The sequence below is a fragment of the Sminthopsis crassicaudata genome, chromosome 1 (genome assembly GCF_048593235.1).
Source record: "Sminthopsis crassicaudata isolate SCR6 chromosome 1, ASM4859323v1, whole genome shotgun sequence".
Classification (NCBI taxonomy): Eukaryota; Metazoa; Chordata; class Mammalia; order Dasyuromorphia; family Dasyuridae; genus Sminthopsis; species Sminthopsis crassicaudata.
In genome coordinates, this window is record NC_133617.1 from 281,709,095 (window position 1) to 281,730,236 (window position 21,142).

General features: G+C 35.8%; 1 protein-coding gene across 1 annotated transcript in view; it reads right to left on the bottom strand.

Moving 5' to 3' along the window:
* Positions 1–574: 574 nt before the first annotated feature.
* Positions 575–21,142, bottom strand: part of STAU2 (staufen double-stranded RNA binding protein 2) — a 454,831-nt gene continuing 434,263 nt past the window's right edge. Inside the window, exon 15 of the mRNA XM_074278883.1 lies at positions 575–1,124. Coding sequence (XP_074134984.1) covers positions 1,121–1,124 — 4 coding nt within the window. The 3' untranslated portion in view covers positions 575–1,120. The remainder of the gene's footprint in view (positions 1,125–21,142) is intronic.

Below are 21,142 nucleotides of genomic sequence, written 5' to 3' on the forward strand. Positions count from 1 at the left end.
CCTTTCATTTTATTTTACATTTATGTGGTTTCCTAGGTTTTAAACAAATTGAAGGCAATCTTACTAGTCCTGAGCAGTAACTAGGAAAGGGTGGCTTGGACTATGCCCTAGAGCACCGAATTTAATAGTACTGAGGCATTTGGGCATCTAGAAATGAGAGGTTTAGCCACTAGTTAGCAAGAATACAAAGTTAAAATGGGAAAATTCCAGAAAACACATTTTAATCTCCTAGAGACTCACCTTTGCTAAATTTTGTCTCTGTTCCCTTCCCCCTACCATTAAGCCCACTTGAATGAAGACAGTTACTAAAGGCTGATGGATACAAAAATTTCTGGTTACATCTATAGTCAAGTAGAAGAGAAAAAAATCCCACCACCAAAACCTTTATTTCTATTTCCCCTGGCTCCAAACAAGTCACTAGGAAGCTCTGTCTAAGCAATAGGTTGTTACCTTGACACGCAATCTGTATTCAGTGGAACCAAAGGTTTTGACCCCACACCAGGGCACCTTAAAGGAAAACTACATTTCAATGAAGAGCTGACCTCTTCTGCAAGAAGGTGCAATATCACTATCTAATGGTACTCATTAACAGAGCCATGCTTGGCCAAGACAAAGTGTTCCAGGACCAATGAGTAGTGGGACTTATTTGTTCCATAGACAGCCTTTGTCTCACACAGATTACAATTAGCATGCTTTTGTAAGTGTTCAAGCAAGTCAACTTTTAGGAAATTGCTTCCAGAGTGAGGGAATAGAACAATTAGTTGTTATCCTCAGTGTAACGAATTAACCATTGAATTTGCATTTCTGGGAATGGAAATGGTCAGTACTGCTGTCCATGGTGCATTGTAGTATGTATTGGCGGTTGGATCCCTGCATACTAAGAATTTGATTTTTCCACTAAGTCTGACTGGGGAGATTTATCTGTCCCAAGGAACTCGTGCTCCAAAAGGTTGCTCAAAAACGGCTATCCATGATGAAATCTTGACTGTCAAATATGTCGGTTTCTTCAGTGGTCCCAGGCTTCAGAGATTACATCTTTAACACATCAATAACTTAGCCTTTGGTTAGCGAGGTTCACTGGGGCATGACTAATCAGCAGATGAAAGTGTCTTTGTGGGGATTAGCTTTAATGAAAAGAAAAGGGATAGTTATTTGGGGAGTTTGAAATCTTTCATAAATCAAAGCAAACACTGACAAAGCAGGTTCATAAGGTAAGAATGAAGCCATTGTAGGGAAAATGAAGGGCACAGCAACTTTGTATATAAATCACAGGTCAGGACAACATTAGTAGAAGAATCCATGGGAACAGGATCATTTAACTTCTTCAGGTGTAAATAAGTGATGTTTAGAGGCAAACAACATTTCCCTAAAAAAAACCAGATGCCTCAATATCTTTATTAACTCTTTCTAGAAACTTTCAGGGACATTCAACAGCTGGTTTACTTAATCTTTGAGACAGTGGTCACACTTGTCTAGAGAGGAAGAAAAGAGAGGGAAGGAGAGAAAGAGAGAGACAGAGAGAGAGAGAGAGACAGAGAGAGAGACAGACAGAGAGATACACAGAGACAGAGAGAGACAGAGAAGGAAGGAAGGAGGGAGGTAGGGAGGAAGGAGAGAAATGGTAGAAGTATAGATTTGGAATCAGACAAAGTAGCTTCTAGAGCATCTAGATAGTGTAGTGGATTAGAATGCTGGCTTGGAGTCAGGAAGATTATCCTCTTGAGTTCAAATCTTGTTTCAGACACTTACTAGCCCAGGGTCAAGTCCCTAAACCCTTTTTGCCTCAGTTTTCTCATCTGTAAAATGAGCTGGAGAAGGAAATGACAAACTATTCCAATATCCTTTTTTGGATATTTATTTTCCCCCTAATTACATAGAAAGACTCTAATATCTCTGCCAATAAATATTAGAGATACTGAAGACTAGAACACAACTGAAAATGACTAAATAATCAGGTCTCATCTCTGATACTTACTACTATGTAATTTGGGGCAAAGCAAGACCCTCTGGGCCTCATTTCATTCATCTGTATAATTAGGGATTTGGACTAGATGATCTCAAAGGTCTCTTCCAACTCTGTACTTGGTATCTTGTGATACCAGGAAACCTGTTACAATATTCCTTTAGGCCAATGGCATGTAGCTCTGCACAGCATAATAATATCAAATCAAAGGAGAGGTTTCTCTGTTCTGTTGAGGGTTCAGGAATTAGGATTTCATGTTATTATATAATAGGGATGTTCTGGGATCATTTGAAAACTATAGAAGAGGGGAAAAGTTCCAATCAGTGGCTTCCTGAGTACTGGAAGTTCCTTAGCTGGATTCCAGCAGTGATGCAGTCATAGTCTACAGACCAGTGAAAGTGTATATTGTGAAAGGGAAGCTGCCCAGTCTTCCCTCCAAATCATTTCCTCTGAATCATTTTTAGATAAGCAAACTGGAAAAAGGATCCATATCTTGGCTACAGGCAACCTTTTTTGAATGTTTAATTAAGGACTATTGCAATGAGTAGTTTTTGATAATGAAGGAAACCAGTAACCCAGTGTGTGAAGCAAGAGCCCATTTCTTGGAGCATTACTGATTCTGATGAAAACCACATTACATTTATAAAAACAACTACAGTATGTTAAATTCTGGGCTTCCCAGAATGCTCTGTTCCAGCTTAATGGTTCAAAATAGGCTAGCTCTCTAGTCTTTTATTTATTTGCATAGATTCCTGGGATCATTTCCTCTCTGCTGGGGCACCTTTTTTTGGCTGACTTTTCTTTCTAATGCCCTAGTATGGGAAGCTGCCTGAAAGTAGCCTGCCAAGTCCCCTGGGGTGTTTGATATCATATCACAACACTCATAAATATTGTGTACATTAATTAATTAATACATTGCTGTATTACTCTCTTCTCTATGAGAATGTTCAAAAAGGAAAGAGTGTAAAGACAGGAGAGAATATTTTCAAAAAAATGTTAGCTTGAGTAATTGCAACATCCTTGAAGAAAATGTAACAGAAAATTCTCTGGACTAGAAAGCTGGAGATCTGGGAACTAAGCTATGTTGTGTCATAGAGCCTTAACTAGTCTATGGTGAATTGACCTAGGATCCTGGTGGGAGGGAAGTGCTTTCTTGTCTGGAGAGTATGTTCACTCTGCATTGACTACAGTCCTTTAGCCAACCTTAAAATCATATATATTAAAATCAAATATATATATTTATTTATTTATTTTTGGTTTTACATGTACATTCTTTTTTTTTTTTTTTTTTTGAGTTATATTGGGAGAGAAAAATCAGAACAAAAGGGAAAAACCACAAGAGAAAAAAAAAAAAAACAACAAAAAAGTGAACATAGCAGTATTAATTTACATTCAATTTCCATAGTTCTCTCCCTGGATGCAGATGGCATTTTCCATCCAAAATGTATTTGGATTGCCTTGGATCACTGAACCACTGAGAAGAACCAAGTCTGTCATAGCTCATCATCATAAAATTTTGCTGTTACTGTGTACAATGTATTTCTGTTCTACTTGTTTCACTCAGTGTCAGTTCATGTAAATCTCCCCCAAACTTTCTAAAATCATCCTGTTTATCATTTTGTATTGAACAATAATATTGCATTACTTTGATACACCATAAAAATTCAGCCATTTCCCAGTTGATGGGCATCCATTCATTTTCCAATTCTTTGCCACCACAAAAAGGAAGCTACAAACATTTTTGCACATGTAGGTTCTTTTCCTTCTTCTATGATTTTTTTGGGATCAAACAGTATACACAGATTTATACCTCTTTGGGTATAGTTCAAATTATTCTCCAGAATAGATGGATCATTTTACAACTCCGCCAACAATGCATTAGTGTCACAGTTTTCCTACATCCCCTCTAACCTTTATCATTATTTTTTCCTGTCATCTTAGTCAATCTGAGGGGTGTGAGGTGGGACCTCAAAGTTGTTTTAATTTTAATTCTCTAATAAATAGTGATTTAAAATCATATGACTTTAGATGACTTTAATTTCTTCAAATAAAAATTGTTCATATTCTTTGACCATTTATCATCAGTTGGGAAATGACTCATTCTTTTAAATTTGACTCAGTTCTCTCTATATTTTAGAAATGAGGCTTTTATCAGAAACACTGGCTAAAAATTTTTTCCCCAGTTTTGTGCTTCCCTTTTAATCTTGGCTATATTGGTTTTGTTTGTGCAAGATCTTTTTAATTTAATGTAATCAAAGTTGTCCATTTTATATTTCATAATGGTCTCTAGTTCTTGTTTGGTCATAAATTACTCCCTTCTCCAAAGATCTGATAGGTAAACTATCCCTTACTCTCCTAATTTGCTTATGATATTCCTTTGTGCCAAATCATGTACACACTTTGACCTTATTTTGGTATGGAATGTGAGCTGTAGATCTATCTAGAGTTTCTGGCATATTATTTTCCAGTTTTTTCAGAAATTTTTATCAAATAGTGAGTTGTTATCCCAGAAGCTGGAGTTTTAGGCATGGGAATGTTTAAAAAGCAAGTATTTTAAAGAAATTGTAGTTGAGAAGTAAAAGGACAGATAGAAAATGCCAGAGAGAGAACTATGGAGACAATGCAGATTGAAATATAGTATTTTCATCATTTTGTTGTTGTTGTTGTTGTTAGTTTTTTTTCAGTCATTTGCTTTTTCGTTTTCATGGTTTTTCACTTTTATTTTGATTTTTCTTTCAGAACATGACTAATATGGTACTATGTTTAAAATAATTGTACATGTATAACCTATATCAGATTGCTTGTTTTCTTGGGGAAGAGGATAAGGGAGGGAGGGAGAAAAAAATTTGGAACTCAAAATCTTATAAAAATAAATGTTGAAAACTCTTTATGTGTAATTGAAAAAATAAATTATTATTGAAAAAAATTTTTTAAAAAGAATATCTATTGTTCGCCTTAAAAAACTCAAACCAAACCAAAACAAAAAAATAAAGGACACCATGCTTAGGGATGATAGGGCACTGATTTAGGCTTCTTGACCTTCTGGTTTCTAAAAAAATATGAGCTTTACAAGGACAGGTCTAAAAGTTGGAGTAGACTGTACTATGGATGGTTTCCCTTTGGTTTCTAAGAGAAAGTGTTCTCAAAGTTCCCATGCTGATATATATACAGTACTCTCAGGAGACTAAGTGTATAGCCGTCATAATGAGAAACTATATTCTTCATGCATCCTGTTCATTCTATGGATTAAATCTTTACCTCTGTTTTATCATCCCTAGTTGACAGCACTGAGCTGATAAAGCAATTGAGGAAGTAGAAATAAGGAAAATCCCAGGTTTTGGTCTGTAGGAGTTTGTGAAGTGGTAGTCTGGGAAATGGATAGTGAATTCTGACAATGTCTATAGTTTTGTTTTTGTTTTTTGTATCCTGTTTTAAGTAAGTGGCCTTTACTTCACTATTTAGTCATATTCTGAATTTTGTTCATGGTCTTCTGGAGAGTAAAAAAAAATGGAAGTTCAAAATTATGAACCATACCTTGAAGATTTTAACTCTTTCATCTTCAGAACTTTCCCTCTTCTCCCCAAACTCCTTAATAATTACCTCACCAGCTGAGCTATTTCAGGAAGACCATGTTCACTTTACTTTCTGATCATTCTCAATAACCTCTAGAATTGGCTTGCTGCCCTCTCTCATAAAAACCCCATTTCAACTGTACATGATCCAATCAACTCTCTTGTTTTTTTCTGGAAGAGGTTTACCAATCTGTTCTTCTATGATACTATTCCCCAAAATGCTCCTCCCTGACCACAACTTCCCCTTATATTATCTATATTAGACTGTAAGATTATTGAAAACAAGAATTATTACTTTATTTGCATCCTCAATACTTAGCCCAATACTCAAAACATTGTAAGCATTTAATCAATTTTTTGTTTTACTTATTCATACATCTATAATGAACTCAGTTTCATCTATGAGGCACTAAAAAATGAAAAGGGATGAAATTTTTAATTAACTTCTAAGTTCTTTATTAAGCTTCCTTCCCACTCTAATTCTTCAAGAATAGCTGTTTTTTTTTCCACTTTTTGAGAGCACTTTCCTTGCCTGGTGAGGATGAGTACATGGAATTAGAAAAGAAAAAAGTATTAGGATTTCATTAACTCCTATGCTTTATTCATATATAGACATCCTCAATGATATGAATCTGGTTATCAGAGTAGTTTGTCCAAATATGCCCTTTTCCAGGCCTATTAGGGAATTTGTAGATAAATTTTCATTGTGTATCCATATATAGTATGTTATTTGGAAAAAATCTAACTTATTCTTCCTCTTGTCCCCAAAGAACTTTCTATCTAAAATGTTTTATTTTTCTCCTAACCTTCTTTGCCTTCAGTCATCTCCTCTGTGGAAAAACAGAAACAATATTATCCAAATGGTCCCTTAAAGTTTACTGACTTTGGGAAAAGGTTGGGGTTGAGATCTAGTTAGAAAGGGCCAGGCTGACCTTCCCTCCTTCTTCCCCAGGCCCCTAGCAAAACCAAAGAGAGGAAGTTTGTACCACCACACACCCGTCCCTCTGTCATCCAGCTGGAGCCCTGAGCTGGCAGCCCAAACCCATTGAGTTTTTCTCCTGGAAATTGTTTTTATGGAAAGTTTGGAACTCGACAAAGCCACTGAATACAGAGGGGAAAAAACAACAGAGGAGTGAGATGAACAGTGAGAAAAAAAAGACATCAGGGGGTGCCAGACAGCAGGCACTCTGCCTGGCAAAACACACTGTTTCAAACCCACAGCATAATTGCTTTGAAAATAGATCCTACAAACTTTAAGATCCAATGCATACTTAACCCTGAATTTTCTCAGAAGTATGATATGAAAGCACAATGAAATATATCAAATGTAAAGTATTAATAATTATTAATAATATTGTTTTCATCATTATTATTTTCTTGATGCAGATTGGAGAACAACCAGAAGATGAGAGCACAAAAGAAATTCAATAAAGCAATTTGTAAGCTTTTTGGTGTCCCAAAAGTCTCAATGCAAAAAGGAATCAATGGAAGGGAGTTTAGAAACTAATCCAATTTTTTCATTTTACAGACAAGAAAACAGAATTCTCAAGAAATTAAATAGTTCATCCAAGATGATAGTACAAGGGACACTCTGGAGCAAAAGATTCGATCTCAGTTCCCTAATTTTTGTCTCTGTACAACTTGAAGCTACATACTGAAAGAAAATAGTTGCAGAATTTCACTAGTAAGAAAAAAAAAAAGTGCTCACTATAAAATGCTACCAATTTGAATTATAATAGTTTACATTTCTACAACAATTAGGAATTTCTCTAGTGGGGTGTGTGTGTGTGTGTGTGTGTGTGTGTGTGTGTGTGTTGTTTGTTGTTAGCTTTTAGATTCAAGGTACTGTGCTCTATGCTAGAAAAAAAAAAAAAAGAAACAACCCTTGCCCTTAAGGTGCTTACGTTCTGTTATTTGTTCCAGGATATCTTAGATGGAGGAGTTTAGCTAAGGCTAAAGGACCATTTTTTCTTTCTTTCTTTTTTTTTTTTTTAATTAAAAAAAAAATATTTCTTTTATTAAAAAAAGTATAAAAAAAAAAAAAAAGAAAAAAAGAAAAGGAATAAAACCCCAAACAGAACATTACCGTGTGCCTAGCAGGAAATCAGGGAAGATTCTAAATATATAACAATAAATTACCAGTTCAAGAAAAGATATATAATAATGAAATAAATTATATTCATAAGGGTCCATCTTTTCTTCCTTGTAGGTTGTTCTTTTGTTCTGTGCTGTTCACTTTTTTTACTTTATTCTTTTTTTTTTTCCCCCTTTCATTTCCCCATCCTCCTAACCATCCTCAAGCAGACTATAGTTAAGCAAGGATATATTTATGTATACATATGTAGATATATACATTCACACATCTTTCCTATCCCTAACTTTTTGCTTTTTTAAAAAAAATTCTATTCCTTAACTTGCCTTTGTATTACCTGACCTCCCTAACCCTTGTCTTCTTCCCCCATCTTTTGCTTCCCTATCTGCCCATCCCTCCCCCTTTATTTCTTTATAGATTTTTGAGGGCACTATACCCTTCCTGGTATATAGGTAGTGTTGTATATGTGATTCATTCTTGATGTGAGTAGGTTTTCAGAACTACTAGCCCTCCTCCCCCTCTAATGCCTCTTTGTCTATTCTTCTTCTGTACTTCATTTACAGAACATAATTATTTTTTACCTTAACTCTGTCCCAATCTTTATTTTGAGCTACCCTGTTGACAATGTCAACCTTAAACATATAGTATATATTTTCATGTAAAAAACACAAACAATTTGTCTATGTTAAGTTCCTTGAAATTGATTTCTGATATTGGCTCATATATCTTAAATTTTCCATTGAGTTTGGGTTTGGTTGATAAAAAAAATCCTGAAAATTTGCAAGTTCTGTGAATGTCCATTTTTTCTTTATTCAAAATTATGGATAATTTTTGCTTGATGTAATATTTTTGGCCATAGGCCTAGATCTTTGGATTGCCAGTGCATATGATTCCAGGATCTGCAGTCTTTTATTGTGGCTGCTAAGTCCCTATACAATTCAAAATGTAGCTCCAGTGTGTTTGATTTATTTTTTTCTTGTTTCTTGCAAAATTTTTTCTTTGATATAAGGATTTCAAAATTTGGCAATAATATTCCTATGTGTTTTCCACAAAGAATTTCTTTGAGGTGGTGATTGATGGTTTTTTCTATTCCTACTTTTCTCTCCTATTCTATCACTCCAGGATAATTTTCTTGGATTATTGTGACAAGGTTCTTTTTTTGGCCATAGCTTTCAGGTAGTCCAATTATTCTTTTATTTTCTCATCTTGATCTGTTCTCCAGATCTGATGTTTTTCCTATGTTTCACATTCTGTTCTATTTTTTCATCCTTTATATTGTTTTGCTATTTCTTAATCATTTTCACTGGCTTCCCCTTGCCCAAGTCTAATTTTCAAAGAGTTATTTTTGTCTTTAAGACTGTGTCTCCTTTTCTAGTTGGATAACTTTTTATATATATATAATCTTGTTTTTTTGGATGGTATATATTTAGTTTTTCATCAATGTTTCTCATTTGTTTTTTAAATTCTTTTTTGAGTCCTTCTATAGAATTTTTTTGGGCAGGAAGCCAATTCATGTTATTCATTGGGTAGAAGCTTTTTTTACTTCAGTGTCCTCTTCTGAAAATGAACCACAGTCTTTCCTATTCCCATAGTAAGTTTCTATGATGGAGTTCTCCTTTGCCAGTCCTTTTTTTTTTTTTTTTTTTTTTAAATAAGAACTATTAGTATAACCATCTCTAATCAAGGAATGGAGAGTTGGTGCCTCTAGCTTCACTTCAGCTCTCTCCTCTGACCTAGAACCCCAAATCAAAATTTCCCTCCTCCAACAAGTGCTTGCAGCCAGCAGTGTCACTTCCCCCTGCCCCCTGCTCTACTGCCTCTGCAACTTACTGAGCATGCTGGTACCTTCTGGTCCAGGGCTGTGTCTCTGCAGTTCAGCTGGCCCTGGCATTTCTAATTAGCTGAGGTTCACTCAGTCTTATTGAGACTCAAATCCCTGATTCTATGAGCAATCTTGGAAGGAAAGTCTCTTTGGTTCCTGCTGAGGCTCCAGCCATACCCAGATAGCCCCAACGGTCTCCACTTGGTGTTTCTATGGAGCTAGGCCAGGAGTATTTGCACTTTATATGGGTTAATCCCAGCTTGGGGTCTTTCTTTGATGTTCTCAGGTTGTACCTAGAGGACCCCAGTTTTGCCCCCAAATCTTCTTGATCTTTCACCAGTCAATGTTCACCCTGAAGCACAAACTTATATATTTGTGGGAGAAATCTGGAGAGCTTAAAATCCACATTCTTCCCAGAATCCTCCCAGGACTTTCCTTTCTAAGAATTTCCATTAGCTTTAGTAACTTTCAGTCTGCTTCTAATTAAATTTTCTGGATTCAGAGGTTATATTCAGTTCAATTAATCTATAAATACAAAGACAATTTATTCAGTACCTACTATGTGCATGATACAATACTAGATTTTAAGGATGAAATCTTTTTAGATGATATAGTCCCTTCCATCAAGAAATGAATAGTCTGCTTAAGGCAGAAAAGAATGCACAAATGAATAAAATACAAGGCACATTGTGATAGTCAAAAGTAAAGCAAAGCAGAGTACTAAGAGAAACTTGAGAAGGAGGGAGTTCACATTGATGTGGAGCATTTAGAAGGCTTCCTGGGAGTTAGGTCTTGAAAGAAGCAAAGATGTTGATTGGCAGAATCTATTAGAGCATAGTGGATGGTGTGAACAATGAAGGGAGGTGAGGGAAGATGAGAGGGAAAAGCATAGCACTTCTAAGTCAAAAAGTCTGGGATCTATAAGCTCCCAGAGACTTCAGCTTGTTCATCTTTCTATCTCTCACAGCACTCAGGATGGTGCCCTGTACCAGCAGGTGCTCAATAAATGTTTGTTTGTTGACCTGTTGAATTGGCCAAGAATATTCAGAACAAAGAATAGGGTTAGGTCTTTCTTTGCTAATTTTGTATGTGTAACAGGTTATTGGCCAATGAGCCCAGACTTATGAACATGCACAGAAGGCCACTGATACAATTCTCCATGTGGAAGAGACTGGGGATACTGCTGTTGAAAGAACTATAAATGTGTGTAATGAAAGGAGAGTAGTGATGACATGGAATGGAAGGGGAGAGTAATAGGATGGAAGGAAATGGCAATAAATACCTTGGAGAGACTTTGCAGCACACAAGGGCATTCTAACTCTAGACTGCTCCAAAGGAGGACTTGTTTTGTTTGGCTATGGGTAAGCTCAGATAGAGCCTCCTTCCATCTCTTGGTTAGATTCCCTTCTCTTCCTTCGAGTTCTTCCTGAGAAGAGAGGTAGGGGGAGAGACCTTGGGATCTCATCCGACGAGTGATATGAATGCAGACTTCTATTCTTTGCCTGTCTTGCATTTTTTCCCCTTGATTTTCAGCGAAAGAGATTAATCTGAAAGCTACAACTTTGTGGATTTCAAAAGGTCAAGAGAGTGAGCTGCCACTTAGGAGTCTGGGAGCTGAATCCATGTTGGGTTTGCAGTCAACCCAGCACTGATGCCCCAAGGATCAAGGAGGGACTTTGAGAGCCAGCCCATTGATAGATGAGACAAGGGCTAAGCTTTTGAACTTGTGAACTTGGTGGGGCCAATGCTATGGAGAAACTTCATTAAGTCTGAACCAACTTTCCTCAGAGATCAAGGTGTTATAAAGAAAAGAATGCCCCCTGAGGTGTTAGGGAGAGATGTTAGTCCTTATATTCTTGCTATAACTTTGACATGGATATCTCTTTGTAAAAGCTAATGGATGTTAATTGGGTAAGTGGAAGTAAGGGTGTGGGGGAGAGGAACCACACTGGAATAGAGATTTGAGCCAATGGCATTAGAGAAGATAGATTCTAACCCCTCAGAAAGGTCCCTAGTGCTCTGAGAGAATGCCTAACCCAGAGAGGATGAGGCCACAGAGTATTAGTTACCTAGGAGGCCTTGATACCGCCTATTTTTATCATCACAGAAACCTCGTGAGATATTATTCCTATTTTATAGGTGAAGAAATGGAAATAAAGTTAAATGATTTTTCCAAGACAAAATAATAAGCAGCATAGCTGGGATTGCAACTCAGATCAATGCACATAATTCATTTTTTCTTTGGTTTCAGTTACTTTAAAATAATGCACAAATCTAGAATAGAAGATCCTAGAGTCTCTTTCAAATTTTCTGAGTAGCCTTTGTCTATTTGACATTGATCCAAACACAGTACTCAGGAAATTAGAAAGAGGATCTAAAATCTGCTATATTTTATAGAACATCATTTTAATTACCCATCCAGTAAAAAGACATTTAGATTATCTCTTTTTGTAATTAAAAATATGGACATCACTGTATATGGAAAATCTACTTCCTTCCTAAACTTTGTCCTGGATATACTCTATTATAACTACCTTTAGGGAGCACACATCTCTCTGCTTTATGTATCATGTGATACTGATAAAGGAATATTGAGTCGTTATCTCTTTGGTTATATCTAACAAGGGATTTTTGCATGACCTTAACATAGATACATGGGAAGCCTTATTTGTGGGAGAATAGAAAAATGCATTTTGATGTGTATGAGAGAAAGGTGGGAAGAGAAAAAGAGGGAATGAGGGAGATAGGTAAGGAAGAAGCATTTAGTTATTTAGGTCAATGACTCAATGATTCGAGTCATTTCCGGTGCCTTCTGTTTCTTTCCTTTCACCTTCTTTAAACCCTTTCCAATTTGCCTTCCAGTCTTATCCCACTGAAACTACTCTCTCAAAATTATTAATGGTCTCTTAGTTGCCAATTGCAATGACTTTTTCTCAATCTTCTGAAGCCTATGGCATTGTTGATCACTCTTTCCCTTGATATTCTCTTCTATCTAGGTTTTCAGGACACCTCTTTCTTCTGGTTTTCCTTCTACCTATCTGACAGTTCTGTCTTTGTCTCCTTTGCTGGATCCTCCCCCAAATCAAAGGTTCCAATTATCCATGTGCCTCAGGGTTCTGTTCTGGGTCCTCTTCTCTTCCACCTATCTGTACTTCACTGGATGATCTCATCATTTACCACCAATTTAATTCTGATGAACCTCAAAACTATTTTTCCTGCCCCAATCTCTCTGCTGACCTTCATTCTTCCAACTCCATTCAGTTGCATCCAAACTGGATGTCCAGAGACATCCAAAAAGGGAGCTTGCTCCTTTCCCCCAAACTCTCTTCCTTACCACTTCCAACCTTCCATATTACAGCGAGGGCAATACCATCCTTCTAGTCCCTCAGGCTTTTAATCCAGGAGTCATCCTAGACTCCTTACTATATCTCACCTGTCCATAACCAATCTATTGCCAAGGCCTGTCAAATTCATCTTTGCAACATCTTTTCAATGTCTACTTTCCTTCAACACTGGCCCATGCTGGTGCGGACACTTGTTACCTCACTCCTGGATTATAGTAATGGCCTGCTGATAACTCTGCCTGTTTTAAGTCTATACCCATTCTAATCTAGCTGCCATTCAGCCATTGAGGTAATTTTTCTAAAGCACAGATTTGAAAATGTCTCACACACACATATACACACATACACACATACAAACCACATCCTATTCAATAAACTCCTGTGGCTTCCTATTGCCCCCAGGAACAAATACAAAATGCTTTGTTTGCCAATCAAAGCCCTTCATAACCTAGTTCCTTCCTACCTTTCCATCTTCTTAAGCTCTTATTCCCAATATGTATTCTTTGTTCTAGTGATAATGGCCTCCTGGTTATTCCACAAACAAGATACTTTATTTCTCAGAATACTCTTCCTCCTCCATCTGATTACTAACCTCCCTAGTTTCCTTTAAATCCCAATTAAAATTCCATCTTTTACAAGAAGCCTTCCTCTATTCTTTTTTTCAGTGCTTCCCTCTATTAATTATCTCTTATTCATATTGTATATACTATATCTTGCTTTGGAAATATTTGTTTGCATGTTGTCTCCTCATTAGAGTATAAGCCTCTAGAGGACAGGGAGTGGGTTGTATTTTTTGTTGTTTTTTGTTTTTGCCTCTTATTGTATCCCCAGTACTTAGCACAGGGAACAGCACAAGGGTGCTTAATACATTTTTAAAAAAATGATTCATGTGTAAATGAAGGGTCAACAACTAGAGTGGTGCACTGGTAATTCCAAAAAGTTCAGACAGAAGGCCTTTAATCCATTGGGTAGCTCTGCCATAGTGACTTATAAGGTGTGATAAGAATTCTACAGGATTAGAATGTGTGGATGAGTTGCTCTGGGATTAGAAACACTTATGTGATGCAATCACAGATATATTAAATCATGATGACATACTAAAACACAGTGTTTTGAATAGTGAATATGATTTTTCAATAGCTTTTCTGAAATTTCAATAGTTTTATCAGGATTGCTTTGGACAGGGGCTGGAGATCCAATTTCTGAACCACACTGTGTTCTTAGCTGGTTCCATTCTCAATGCCCTTGAGCTACAGTCTATACCTACTGCCACCACTGCCCGGATATCTCTCAACAGGTCACTCCAGGCCAGGGCCTGTGAGGGTTCACAGCTTCACACCTCCCCCTCTCATGCCCAAATCTTGCTTCCCTCACTTGTGGCTCAGACAGATCCTATTGGTCTTATTTATTTATTTTTATTAATTTTATAATTATAACATTTTTTGACAGTACATATACATAGGTAATTTTTTACAACATTATCCCTTGTACTCCCTTCTGTTCCGAATTTTTCCCCTCCTTCCCTCCACCCCCTCCCCTAGATGGCAGGCATTCCCATACATATTAAATATGTTATAATATAGCCTAGGAACAATATATATGTGCAGAACCGAATTTTGGTGTTGTTGTTGTTGCAAAGGAAGAATTGGATTTGGAAGGTAAAAATAATCTGGGGAGAAAAACAAAAAATGCTTATAGTTTATACTCATTTCCCAGTGTTCCTTTTCTGGGTGTAGCTGATTCTGTCCATCATTGATCAAATGGAATTGGATTAGCTCTTTTCTATGTTGAAGATATCCACTTCCATCAGAATACATCCTCATACTGTATCATTGTTGAAGTGTATAATGATCTCCTGGTTCTGCTTGTTTCACTCAGCATCAGTTGATGTAAGTCTCTCCAAGCCTCTCTGTATTCATCCTGTTGGCCTTTTCTTACAGAGCAATAATATTCCATAACATTCATATACCATAATTTACCCAACCATTCTCCAATTGATGGACATCCATTCATCTTCCAGTTTCTAGCCATTACAAAAAGAGCTGCCACAAACATTTTGGCATATATAGGTCCCTTTCCTTTCTTTAGTATTTCCTTGGGATATAAGCCCAGTAGTAGCACTGCTGGGTCAAAGGGTATGCACATTTTGATAACTTTTTGGGCATAATTCCAGATTGTTCTTCAGAATGGCTGGATTCTTTCACAACTCCACCAACAATGCATCAGTGTCCCAGTTTTCCCACATCCCCTCCAACATTCATCATTAGCCAATCTAACAGGTATGTAGTGGTATCTCAGAGTTGTCTTAATTTGCATTTCTCTGATCAATAGTGATTTGGAACACTCTTTCATATGAGTGGAAATAGTTTCAATTTCATTATCTGAAAATTGTCTGTTCATATCCTTTGACCATTTATCATTTGGAGAATGGCTTGATTTCTTATAAATTTGAGTCAATTCTCTGTATATTTTGGAGATGAGGCCTTTATCAGAACCTTTAACTGTAAAAATATTTTCCCAATTTGTTACTTCCCTAAATCCTACTGGTCTTTACAGTCAACCAATGCTACTCACTCTTGCCCCACTACAAAGCCACATCTTTTTTTTCTCCCCCATCATCACTCTTTCCTCACTTTCAGTTTTGTGTGATCCCCTGAGGTAGCTCTCTCAGTGAGAGCTACAGGATTAACCAAGGATTCTTGAAGACTTTCCTAAGTAGGGAGTATATCAGTTCTAATTGTGGTTTGTCATTGAGCTCACTACACCCAAGCTTTCTGTTTATTCAAATCAAATCACCAAGTACTTAATGAATGTCAACTGCAATTATAACTGACATTTTTTTAGTGCTTTATGTTTTACAAACCTCTTTCCTCATAATAACTCTGCAAGATAACACAAGCATAATTTTCTCCATTTTTTACAGATGAGCCTGCAGCATATAAATTAAATCACTTGTTTATAACTGGCGACCTAACAAATAGAAGGGCTAGTCTCAGTTCAAGTTTTGTGACTCCAAGACCAGCAATCTTTCCACTTTACTAATAAGGAGATGTATAAGACATACTCTTTATTCTCCAGGAGTTTATAATCTATGCAGGTATACAAGATACATTGTTGTTCAATCATTTCAGTGCTGTTCGATCCTACTTGGCAAAGATATCAGAGTAGTTTGCCATTTCTTTCTTCAGCTCATTTTACAGATGAGGAAATTGAGGAGAACAATGTTAAGTGACTTGCTCAGGTCACATAGTTAGATAAGTGCCTGAGGCCAGATTTGAATTCATGAAGTTTAGTTTTCTTGACTTCAGGCACAGCACTCTATCAACTGGGCCATCTAGCTTCCCTGTAGACATATACATATGGAAAAGTTATATGTTTTTGCAAAAAACAAAAGGCACAGTTGCTGGTAAAGAGATTAGCCAGAGATATTGTAAGATCCTCCTTAGCTGCCTGCTCTACTCCCATCTAACTCATATATCTACTGGTCCTGGGTCCCTCTGGCTCAAGTGCTTTATCCTTTTTGTCACTTGCTTGACCCCAAAGGAAACTCTTGAGAGGGCCAAGGAGCCTCTGTCTAGGAGTCTATATTAATTATTTGAGGAAACAGATAGACAACGGTTAAGTGACTTATCCAGAGTCATCCAGCTAGTAGCGTTTGAGGCTGGATTTGAACTGTGATTTTGCAGCACTCTGTTCACTATACAACCTAGTTGCTTTCTAAGCAGGACTAAGGCAGGCTGATATCAGGGGAAAGTAGAAGTTATTTGGCTTAAATGACTTTGGTTATTTAGGGAGCCCCACAATGAAGACTGTCACCTGTGTAATAATGGGGTGGGGCTAGAGACAGAGTGAGCCTATGGAGTGGGCCCAGGCTAAGCCACCCTAAGATGAAGGTTTCTATGTTAATATTAGGAACAAGGTGGTCTAGTTGATTATATAATGATATAATATATTGAAATATATGTACTACATATCATACTAATAATGCCATATATATTACTAATATGTCTTTATATATTATAAATTCTAGAATTTGTATGATGTAATTATATAATATACATTCTGTATATAATATAATTATAATAATTACATAAAATTAGTTATACTATAATTTGTATTATACAATTATGTATAACATGATATATAATTATATGTAATATTTAATATACTTAAATGAAGATTATGAAATTATATTGGCTGGGACAATGTTATTTAGGGTATACTGATTACAGTAAAAATAAAAATGAAAGAATTGTCACAAGACAATAACATGCACCAAAAAAAAAAAGAAAAAAAAAATGAGGCAGCTAGGAACAGTGGAAAAGTTTCAGACTTTTAATAATTTTTTTTTATTTTTTAAACCTTTTCTATACTGCTTAATTAAAAAAAATTTTTTTGGATAGTAGTTTAATTTTCCAATTACATGTAAAGAGAGTTTTCAACATTCTTTTTTTTTAAGATTTTGAGTTCAAAATTTTTTTCTTACTTCTTCCCTTACCCCCAAGGCAGCAAATCTGATCTAGATTATGCAATATACAATCATTTTTAACATTGTTCCATAATAGTTATGTTGTGAAAGAAAAAGAAAAAAAAAACAAAGAGGAAAAACTACAAGAGAAATAAAAGCAAAAAAAAAAAAAAAAAAGGTGAAAATAGTATGCTTGGATCCATATTCAGTTTCCATAATTCTCTCTTTGGATGTGAATGGCATTTTTATCCCAAATCTATTGTAATTGTCTTGAATCACTGCTTTGTTGAGAACAGCTAAGTCTATCATAGTTGATCCTCACATAGTCCTGGATTTTAGCAATGGCCTGCTATTGACTGCCTGTTTTAAGTCTATACCCTCTCTAATCCAGCTTCCATTCAGCCATTGAGGATGGCTGTTACTATTTGCTATTACTGTGTCCAGTGTTCTCCTGGTTCTGCTCACTTTACTCAGCATCAGTTCATGTGAATTTTCCCAGTTTTTTCTGAAATCAGTCTGCTTATTATTTCTTATAGAACAATAATATTCCATTACATTCATATAACTTATTTAGCCATTTCCCAATTGATAGTCATCCACTCAATTTCCTATTCTTTGCCACCAGAAAAAGAGCAGCTACAAAGATTATAGCAAAAGCACGAGTGATCCTTTCCCCTCCTTTCAGATCTCTTTGAGATTCAGACCTAGTAATGACACTGCTGAATCAAAGGTTATGCACAATTTGATAGCCTTTGGGCATAGCTACAAATTACTCTCCTGAATGACTGTGTCCCAGTTTTCCCACCCTCCCTCCAAAATTTATCATTATCTTTTCCTGTCATTTTAGCCAATCTGATAGGTGGTACCTCAGAGATATTTTATTTACATTTCTTCAATAAAGAGTAATTTAGAGTATTTTTCATATGACTTTAGATGGCTTTAATTTCTTCAACTGAAAATTGTTCATAGCCTTTGATGTTTATCAATTGGGGAATGATTTATATTCTTATATTCTACATATTCTTAGAAATTTGACTTTTTTTTTCAAATACTTAGAAATGAGGCCTTTATAAGAAATACTGGCTGTAAAAATTTTTTCCCTTCTAATCTTGGCTATATTAGTTTTGTTTGTGCAAAAACTTTTTAATTGAATGTAATAAAAATTATCCATTTTATATTTTATAATGTCTTCTAGTTCTTATTTGGTCATAAATTCCTCTCTTCTCCAAAGATCTGACAGGTAAACTATCCCTTGTTCTAATTTGCTTATGGTATCACTTTTTATGTCTAAATCATAAACCTATTTTGAATGTCTTGGGATAGAGTGTGAGATATTGGTATATGCCTAGTTTCTGCCATATTATTTTCCAATTTTCTCAGAAATTTTTCTCAGAAATGGTACGTTCTTATCCCAAAAGCTGGAGTCTTTGGGTTTATCAAACATTAGATTACTATAGTCATTAACTATTGTTTTTTGTGTAAGAAGGTTGTAATATTCTTCTCTCAAATGCAGCCAGGGATTAAAGTCCAAATACATTATCGTTTCCTTCAAAATCTTATCTCCTTCACTTGGGGCTTGGCTTGTTTTCTGGAGGCCTTCCAAATCTTGCCTCTAGTCCTTTGCCTCTGCAGCTTCTGTCTCTTGCTCCCTCCTAATGTCTCTGAATCCAAAGGTTTGTACTTCAGCCTCCAGCCAGCACAAAGGTAGAAAATGGAATGAGTCTGTCTTCCCCTCCAAGAATGGGCTTCTGTGTCTGACCCTGAGAGCTTCTTGTTTATATGCTGTCCACTAAGTAAACATCAATCATTATATCACTAGGAAACCATTATTTGTTGTAGGATTAAATCAATGCTAAACTAGATTTAATCACTGTCTCCTCAATTCCACTTAGTACCTTGTTTCAAGTTCTGGCCCATAACATCTCCTTGTAGGATTAAATCAATCATGCCAAACTATGCTAAATTAGATAACTATTGTCTCTCTCAATTCCACTGACTTAGTACCTTGTAAGAATCCTTTGTTTCAAGTTGAGAGTTCTGGCCCATAACAGGAACTGATCATCTCATTGTTGAAGAGAGCCACATCCATCAGAATTGATTTTTGTATAATCTTCTTATTGACCTGTACAATGATCTCCTGGCTCTGCTCATTTCACTCAGCATCAATTCATGTAAGTCTCTCCAGGCCTTTCTGAAATCATCTAACAGGTCGTTTCTTACAAAACAATAACATTCCATAACATTCATATACCACAATTTATTCAGCCATTCTCCAATTGATGGGCATCCACTCAGTTTCCAGTTTCTAGACATTACAAAAAGGGCTGCCACAAACATTTTTGCACATACAGGTCCCTTTCCCTTATTTAAGATCTCTTTGAGTACAAGTCCAGTAGTAACACTGCTGGATCAAAGGGTATACACAGTTTGATAACTTTTTGAACATAGCTCCAAATTGCTCTTCAAAATGGTTGGATCCATTCACAGTTCCACCAACATTATATCAGTGTCCCAGTTTTCCAACATTGGTCATTATCTTTTCCTGTCATTATAGCCAATCTGAGAGATGTGTAATGGTATCTCAAAATCTTAATTTGCATTTCTCTGATCAATAGTGACTTGGAGCTCCTTTTCATATGACTACAAATAGTTTCAATTTCTTCATCTGAAAATTGTCTGTTCATATCCTTTGACCATTTATCAATTGGAGAATGGCTTGAATTCTTATAAATTTGAGTCAATTCTCTTATATATTTTAGAAATAAGGCCTTTATCAGAATCCTGAATGTAAAAATGTTTTCCCAGTTTATTGCTTCTCTTCTAATCTTGTCTTCATTAGTTTTGTTTGTATAAAAACTTTTAAACTTAATATAATCAAAATTATTTATTTTGTGATCAATAATGATCTCCAGTTTTTCTTTGGCCACAAATTCCTTCCTCCTCCACAAATCTGAGAGGTAAACTATCCTATGTTCTAATTTGCTTATAATATCATTCATTATGTCTAGTTCACGAACCCATTTTTACCTTATGTTGGTGTGGGTCAATGCCTAGTTTCTTCCATGTTAGCTTCCAATTTTTCCAGCAGTTTTTTTCAATTAGTGAATTCTTATCCCAAAAGCTGGGGTTTTGGGGTTTGTCAAACACTAGATTACCATAGTCATTGATTATTTTGTCCTATGAGCTTGACCCATTCCACTGATCAACTAGTCTATTTCTTAGCCAGTACCAAATGGTTGTGATGACCATTGCTTTATAATACAGTTTTAGTAATTTGTATTTTTTTCATTAATTCCCTTGAAATTCTTGACCTTTTTTTCTTCCAGATTAACTTTTTTTTATTTTTATTTTTTCTAGATCTATAAGATCATTTCTTGGGAGTTTGATTGGTATGGCACAAAATAAGTAGATTAATTTAGGTAGTATTGTCATTTTTATTACATTCCCTCGGACTACCCAAGAACACTTGATATTTTTCTAGTTGTTTAGACCTGACTTTATTTGTGTGGAAAGTATATGTAGTTATGTTCAGATAGCTCCTGACTTTGCCTTGGCAGGTAAATGACCAAATATTTTATATTATCAACAGTTATTTTAACTTTGTATCTCTTGTTGGTGGACTTTGTTGGTAATATATAAAAATGTTGATGATTTCTGTGGGTTTATTTTGTATTCTGCAACTTTGCTAAAGTTGTGGATCATTTCTAGGGTTCTCTAGGGTTCTCTAAGTATATCATCATATCATCTGCAAAGAGTGATAATTTGGTTTCCTTATGCACTACTCTAATTCCTTTCATCTTTTTCTTCTCTTATTGCCAAAGCTAGCATTTCTAATACAATACTGACTAGTAATGGTGATAGTTTCACCTCTGAAGTTAATG